This window comes from Morone saxatilis, unplaced genomic scaffold, assembly GCF_004916995.1.
Source record: "Morone saxatilis isolate NCDOM2014 unplaced genomic scaffold, NCSU_SB_2.0 Contig18, whole genome shotgun sequence".
Classification (NCBI taxonomy): domain Eukaryota; kingdom Metazoa; phylum Chordata; class Actinopteri; family Moronidae; genus Morone; species Morone saxatilis.
Genome location: NW_023339740.1, coordinates 7,576,349 through 7,584,693, shown reverse-complemented (window position 1 = coordinate 7,584,693; position 8,345 = coordinate 7,576,349). Strand labels below are relative to the sequence as shown.

General features: G+C 39.3%; 1 protein-coding gene across 1 annotated transcript in view; it reads right to left on the bottom strand.

Annotated features, from left to right (window-relative positions):
- eogt (EGF domain-specific O-linked N-acetylglucosamine (GlcNAc) transferase) overlaps positions 1 to 8,345 on the bottom strand; it is a 15,143-nt gene that overhangs the window by 5,914 nt on the left and 884 nt on the right. The window contains 11 exon segments of the mRNA XM_035662681.1: positions 1,803 to 1,889; positions 2,636 to 2,707; positions 3,585 to 3,677; positions 4,302 to 4,405; positions 4,625 to 4,731; positions 6,968 to 7,002; positions 7,004 to 7,085; positions 7,177 to 7,270; positions 7,510 to 7,552; positions 7,554 to 7,628; positions 7,946 to 8,047. Coding sequence (XP_035518574.1) covers positions 1,803 to 1,889; positions 2,636 to 2,707; positions 3,585 to 3,677; positions 4,302 to 4,405; positions 4,625 to 4,731; positions 6,968 to 7,002; positions 7,004 to 7,085; positions 7,177 to 7,270; positions 7,510 to 7,552; positions 7,554 to 7,628; positions 7,946 to 8,047 — 894 coding nt within the window.

Below are 8,345 nucleotides of genomic sequence, written 5' to 3'. Positions count from 1 at the left end.
AATCCTAGCCACTAGACCACCAGGGAACTGCAAGAAGCTTTTTATGAGGTTTCTTTCGAATAATATATAGTTATTTGTACAGTTGAAATACAATTTGCATCTACAGGTTTAAGATAGGATAAGATGTTCTTTTACTGAGTCAAAAAGGTTCATATGAAGGTCTATGAACACATGATGTCTAGAACTGTCTATCATTAAGTCAAATTTGAATTCAATTTATCATTTGTGAAAGAATGATGTACAATGTTTAATTAAAAAATGTTTGATAATGCATCATTGCTTTCCAAAATTCTAATTTAAATGACAAATAATTGTACGTTCCAAAATATAACCATGCCATAATTATAATGAAAATGAATGTGATATTGACTTCCCTGTTGTAATTTTCCAAATGGCAGACAAAGCACAACCGAAATTTGAAAGTGAAAATGCAAGCTCGGTTTTTGCATTTAAATTATATCATGGTTCAATAAAAAAAAAAAAAAAGGAAATCATATCTTTATATTTGGATAATAGCAAGATTCACAGAGGCTTCTGAAACCTGCCATCGCCCATCAAAACCAGTAGAGGAATATAACATTTAACTGGCTGAAATCAGAGGACACAACTATTCCACTATTCGCCATCTAACAGATTTCTGGCCAAGGGAGCCATGTTTACCTAAAATCTGGACTCCTTTTTCTACAGAGCATTTTGGAATTAACCAAACAGTAGTCTGGTTGCAGGTTGGGGCTTACCTGGCAGAATAATGGCTGACAACCAGAAGAAGAAGAAGTTTAACTGTCATTCCCAGTTCATGTTCAGATCATTGAACAAAAGCATCATCTCCAAGGCAATACTTCTTCTTAATACTTGTGACTTACAAACAGAACAATGATTATGCTGACTATATTCATTTATCTATTTATTTATTTAAAAGTAAATTTAATTCACAAAAATGTATGCTGTCACTACCAAAAAAGTATAAGCAGTCTGACTGACACTAGAGTCTAAAATAATAATTAAAAAAACATTTTTTCCCCAAATTGCTCCTGACAGTGCCATCAGTCTGTGTGTGAATTAGCATTAGTTTCTGTTTCTGATAAGCAGTTGGCACCCCGCATGGAAGCCTCTGCCATCATTATAAAGCACTTTTTAGTGGTCGGAAGACTAGAAAGGCCAATTAATCAAACATGGAGAGCCAAATCGTAACCACTAGACCACCAGGAAAACATTCTCCTATTTACAGTACCAGCAGGTCTCACATGAAGAGGCTAGAGTACACAACATTTGTGAGACATCAGTTCCCTGGTGGTCTAGTTTAGGATTCGGCTCGCTGCGTCACCGCCGCGGCCCGGGTTTCGATTTCCCGGTCAGGGAAAGTACTTTGATGTGCCTGGCAAGACGGTGAATCTGCTGAATGTGGACTGCTGATTGGGGCTACTGGTGACACCAGGTAATAATAAGTTCTGCAACAAATACCACAGTCATGATTTGAAAATATCATGGAAACAACAACTGGAGCACTGGCAAAGAGGAAATGTTATCCCTGGTAATGATACTGGCTTAACAGCAACACAAACTGCAACCTGAGAAATTACAAATAAGATGAATCATTGTCTCTCTGACAATATCGGCAGAAAAACTACATTGTAGGGTTAACTAAGATTATTACTACCTTCACTTTCCTATTGAACTGTAAAAGTGTTCATGAAACTGTCCGTAAGTGTTCATGAAACTGTCTGTAATTATATATGTATATATATAATATAAAAGATGTTTACAGATGTTAATTAGGGTTTCCTAAAAGACGTTCTTCCTACCTTTGGCCCATCTTGCAGGATGTTCAGTCGATGGAGGACATGCTGGGAGAATGCCCTAAACATCCCTTCACTGTAGCAGTCTAAGATCTGCCATCAACACACCACAGTGTCAGTTTCAAACATAAGCTATTTATTTTTCACCCATTCAATTCAAATTATTGTAATAAAATGATTATATATTATATATTTGTTATACATTGTATAGAGTCATGCAACAATATTTGTATGTTCAGGAAGTGTACTTTCTGATTTGAAATTAATTGAAGGCAAATTGAATTCAGCCACACTACTGCACTATTGCACTGGGTTGTGATGAACAATTGTAAACATATTTCCTAATCTTGCTGGAATGAATATCATATGAGTTTATACATTTCTCAAGTCTAAGAATCTCACACATACACTGTTGCACTGCAGCTGCAAATGTGAACACATGAATATAAACATGACATGTGCTGCAGGGGCAATCAAAAGCATCAGCTTGAGGCTGACCTATCAATATTTCACACCTCAAGGTTGGAACCACACGAAAAACCATATTTACATGGTATCATCTTTATAGTAATCTCCTTGGAATTATCATTTAAATAACATAGGCACATGCTGAGCTTTTGTATCAATATTTGATCTGAACTGCATGTTTATGACTAAATTGGATATTGTGCCTGTGGGGAGGAAATCATTTTTTTGTTTTTTAATCTATCACTAAATATTAAATAAAAAACATATAAATGAAGACTCAAACAGCAGCATTGAAAGTATTAGAACCTGCGATTTGTTCAAAGGAAATGCATATGTAAAGTACACACATAAATAAATGAGGGGTAACTTACAAGAGGCGTGTTGTAGAAGAGGCCGTATCTCATTCTTGGGAGGAGGGAGAAGAAGGCATCTTTGAAACATACCTAAGGAGTGTGAATAAATAAGTGAAGTCAGCATACAGCAGAAATTAGTTTGTGTATATGTCAATGTGTTGAACAAGTAGGAGCATGCATACTTATTTGACATATTTCAGAAATGTTATAATGATTTAGATGTACAAGAAAAATTAGGAAACATATAATATTAATATAAAACCTGGTCTTTGCTGAGGTGTTTTTAAATTGTTATTCTCAGTGAACACTGATGGAATTTGAGTGTCTGTAGGAGCTGCACATTTCTTCTTTCTATCTGTTAATTAAGCTGCTTCTGGATACACCAATCACAGTATTTCTTGTGTGCTAGAGGATTTTTCCAGTAATAAATCAACGCAGTACATGGAGTCTGTAACAACACACAGGCTTTAATTAACTTCCATGGACTAAAGACAATTTAGTTGGTGTTGCTACACAAACATACTTGAGTATAGGGATGTCAGAAGAACTGCGAATCAAGCTGTGATGGCAACTGAATTTGAAAACGTATTTGATGCAGATGAAAGATGCCAAAATTCGGAAAACTTGATGGTACTTGTTTACGCCTACAGGTATTCTAGTCTGCAGTTAAATGCCATAGGAAGAAGAAGAACAGCGAAGAACAACAACAACATGTTGAAGACGGTGAGAAGGGCAGCTGCAGTGACAGCTCTGCTTCATTTTTGCACATAAACTCCAAACAACTTCCTGAGAATCAGCAAGCAACATTGTCTGAGTTCACACATGTAGCACACAAGGTACTGAGAAATGTAGAATTCACTGGTATTGGTATCAACTAGTAGATTTCTAGTATTGTGACATCCCTATTTGAGTAATTGATGAGTTGAACACCTTTACAAAGAACACCCGGAGGTGAAATTAAACCTACTCTTTTTGAGTCATACGTCTTCAGGTGGATGATGTCATACTCTGAGAAGGCCCTCCATGTTTCACTGAACAGATCTCCATAACCATAAAAACTCTGGAAAAACACATAAAAAAGGAAAGCAATGTTAGTTCAATTGATGTTACATCTGAAAAGAAAACAAAGCTGTAACATTAAATTCAACTACAGCCTTTAGCACTGCCAGAGGTAGTCACCTGTTTCAAAACTCTGCTGGTTGTATTTTTCTGAAGTTTTGGTTTTATACAAAATCTGTTATCACACTATTATCTGACAGCCTGTTGTTTGGATTGCAGTGTGCAGTTTGTGCTGAAAGGTCACTGCTTTCCTTCTCCCTGACAGTTTTCTCTCCCTCCCATTTCTCTTTCCCTTTTCCTCTTTAACTCTGTGTGCAGCGGAGGGAACAATGGGCCGGAAAAGGTTGTCTGTAAAAGCATTCTGTTTTTCAACTGGTGTTTCCCCTTGATGTCTTCATCAGGCTCATGTGCCACTGACTTGTTAAACAAAAACTTTGGAAGAACTACTGCTCGGCTGTCTCGCTGGGTTGTAGTAGCCAAATCCATTCTCAGTTTTTATTTGTATTGGACACAACACTCTTCAAATATTTTTACGACTGTCTTTGTGTTACTGTGGAGCTAAAGTATATCACTCTGCCTGTCAAAATAGTTTTATGCATCAGCATTTTGAAATCTTGGCACCCACCGTGTCCCACATGACGATGTTGATATTTGAGCTGAAGGAGTTGTTAATGTGCTGGGAGATGTAGAGGTTGACAAAGTCACAGAAATGGTGGTACATGTTCACCCCTATCAGAAAAACACACAATTATTATTTTTGTCATGATTTCAAAGTCCTTGCTATTCAATATTGGAAACAAGCTGCAAGAACATCTTCATCTAATGTCTAGCCTCAAACAAGTTGACTGTGCACACATTGTGCATGTCTACTGGGTTTTATTAACGTGTATTAAGAATAAAGTTTCTTGTTTGAATTCACATAAAGTCACATAAATCTTTCTTACTTACCAGCATCCAATTTCATGAAAACAGTAGGTTTTTCAATGATGATGTCACACTGTCCATCCTCTATGGGATGAAAGTCCAATTCTGTGTATGTCTGCAGCTCAGCATACCTACAAAAACAGCACAGCACATCTATATAGTACGATAAACAGAATTGTAAAAGGTCTGCATTAACATGGTACAGGTGGCCCACCATGGAAATAACAAACAGTGTTATTATAGTGTTTCAAATTATCTTTGAAAAAAAAGTGATGTGGTCGTAACGGTCTGTGTATTTGTGCCTAACCGTCATGGTATGGGGGTCACAGTTTCACCTAGATGCAATAAACGCAAACCACCATGAAGGCACATAACAAATACGCTCTGGTTCATAAACAGCCTATCATATCCCTTGATAATGGAGTGTGCTACAAGTGAATCACCATAACTGCTTCCACCCTTTGGAGTATACAACATGTCTTCAATCACAGCCTACATCTCATAAAACAATCCACAGTCAGTTCACGATGGAGCAGCAAGGTTTTCATAGTAAACCTGAAACTAAAACTAAAAGTAGGTAACCATATCAGTTAACTGAAAAAACAAAAAAAAACTAGACTAGAACTGAAGTGTTACTGTGTACTAAGTAAAATAAAATAAAAATATAAAGGAAATGTCTTTAGTTTTAGTCCTTGTCACTTGAGGAGGCACTGGTGCATACATTATTGAGACTGTGTGCATTGATACATCAAGTGGTTTAATTCCTTTTTCCACCTGGCAGTTATTAAAAATAGGTCATTAAAAATAATAATCAATAATTATTGATATCGACAAAAATTAAACATTTTATTGTGATGGATTTTTCAGCTATGCTGCTCAGCCCTAATTCTAATGAACATACCATTAATAGCAAATATAAGATGTTTGATATTGAGAATAACAGATTAAGTACTGCTATATAAGGTGCACATTCTGGGCAATATGTTACATAGGCAGTCTAATTTGCTCACAGTGGTCGAGTCTGTCGCAGCACAACTCTCTCCAAATGAGGAAAAATGTGACACGAGCCAGCCAGGATCCGAACCTATGAATGCTTCGATCCGTAAGTCAGACGCGTTATCCATTGCGCCACTGGCCCGATGACTCACCATGTGCCTTTAACAAAAGACAAGTGTGGAGTACAAACTCCACCCCTGCATTCCTGTGGGGCCCTGTCTTCCCTTTCAGGGCGCTTTGAAAAGGAGCAACATGTCTTCCACTCGCATCAGAAATATGATCACACCAATAACAGCGACTTGAGGTGTTACATTGAAGTAGACAACTTAACTGAATATTTCGAAAGAGATCAAATATAGATTCTTTGTTCTGGGATTGACTTTTATTTATATCAGTGAGGTGAAGAGTGACTTTATTATTGCTGTCTCACATGAGAATGGGGGTGTCAGTGTCTTTATTTCATTCGGTCTCGAGGGGAAGCTACTACTCCTGTTGGCAGCCTGGTGTTTTAAAGGCTCACTCCACATGTCTTAGTGTCTCTAACAGCTCTCTGCAGAGCTTTGCAACAGATTTTACCTACACTGTTCTCCCTGTAATGGAGGAGTATCCTGTCTGAGTCAAAGTAAACATAACACACACTAACTGTTGGTTTTCGAGGAAGGACGTTAGCTTAGTCCCTAATCCGTAACGGACATTAATGCCTACAGATTTCTAGTCAGCACAAAAGAGTACTATATCAGTGTGGGAGGAAAAGCTCCACCTAGTGACAGTCCGTGTTACTACAACCCAAAAGGCCCCTACTGCCAGTTGTCACACATGCTATACAAAAACCAACTTCTAAAGGTGGAGGAGCCCTACAGGTCCCTGGTGGTCTAGTGTTAGATTCGGCGCACTCCTCAGCCGCGCGGGCCGGGTTCGATTCCGCGTCAGGAACTCACCTTTTAGCCTATAGTAACTAATACAAGATCGTCAACAATTGTCATCTTATATATCTATCTGCAGACATGTTTCAACACTCTATTCACAAACCAAGAAACACACAGGGGTGGGTGTGCAGATCATTATTAGTGCTTCCAGATTAAACCATTAACAAACTATGTACAAATCAACATCATTAGGATGTGTAACATGTCCATATGTAACCTGTGGATACAATTCATTCCAAAAATTGTGCTCAAAATCCCACTTTTAACTCCCTGGTGGTCTAGTGGTTAGGATCGGCGCTCTCACCGCCGCGGCCCGGGGTTCGATTCCCGTCAGGGAACACTGTTTTGGCCTCCCTTTTCATAGCAATAAACCAATGTTTTCCCGCAACACTCATGCCAAAAAAATTGGCTAAGCTAGTAGTCAGTGTGGATGTGTGTTTCCTGCCTCACCCAAGATTGTAAGGGGCCCTTGTGGCTCTCCCCCCTCGGCAGCAAGTGCATCGCTTGGTATCAGTCTGCCAACAACCACCAATTTCACCCATTCTGAAAAGTCCTCTTTGTATCTGCAACATATACTTGGATGAGTTTCAAGACAGTGTATCCTGTGTCAGTTAATGCTTTCATGTCATGGTTACTGTACTCAAATATACTGACCTCTCATGACTTCTGCGTGCTTACCAAGTCCAGGTAAAGTTGGTTGCCTTACAGAAGCGAGTGTGGCTACTACATTTTAATGAAGAAGTCCCCCCTGGAAGAGTACAAATCTTTAAGTATTTAAATAATATTTATAAACTTTGACTTAAAAGGATGTGAGAGTGGTCTCTAGACTATACTTGTCGCTGACACAACTGCTTTGGAACTGAAAATAAGTTCAGGCCTATTGTCTTGGGACTCTTTAGTTTAACACTTTTGTCTGTTTCTACCTGTGTTCTCCCCCTGTTGACACCCGCAGGCCCGTGGGAACTAAGGAGAATGAGCCTGACTTACTGGTTTGCTGGCCCTTGCAGAGTGTTTTGAGCTCAGAGAGCGCCCTCCTTGACGTAGCCCAGAAATCAGCCTGCATTCCAGAAAAGTTCCTGGGCTGCCTTCCCCGCCAGTGACGGGCCCTGACAGATCAGAGGATTTAGGCAGATCAGCAAAGCGCAAAGCCCAAACCCATAATGGTTCATAATGATGCCATGCTTATGAATGAAGCACACCTTTTACTTAGGAAACATAATGGAGACTGTGGTTTCAGTTAAATCCAATACCGTTGAATAATAAGATTAGTACCATTTGTTATATACTTAGAGATTACTGAAGACCTGACACATCATGGGATGGCAGTTAGGAGAATGTGGAAAGTAAACGATGTAACTGCATTATACTTCTGAGAAGGCAAAGTGAGAACATAAAGTGTTAGCAATGTGAGGAACGTAGCCGCCAATCCAGAGTCAGCTTGTACAGCTGGATAGCTAAACCTCTTCCCTGGATCACAGTTCTTCTCGTAACCCCCAACAAGGCAGACAGATCCCGCAGTGGCATCCTGTCCCGTAAAAACAAGCGTATAATATATGTTTGTTTGTGTGTGCGTGCATGTGTTGTGTGAGAGAGAGACAGAGAGAAGAGAGAGAGAGAAAAAAGACGCAGTTTCTATAAGCGTTGTGGCTGTTTTAAAGGACATCGATGATTAAATATCTATTAGGGAGGGAAGAGGGAAGGAGGGGAAGGGGGAGGGGGAAGAAAATGGGGGAGAGAAAAAGGGAGGAAGGGGGGGGAAGGGAGGAGGAGAAAGGGGGGGGGAAAGGGAGAAGGGAGAGGGAGGGGAAAGGGGAAGGGGGAAG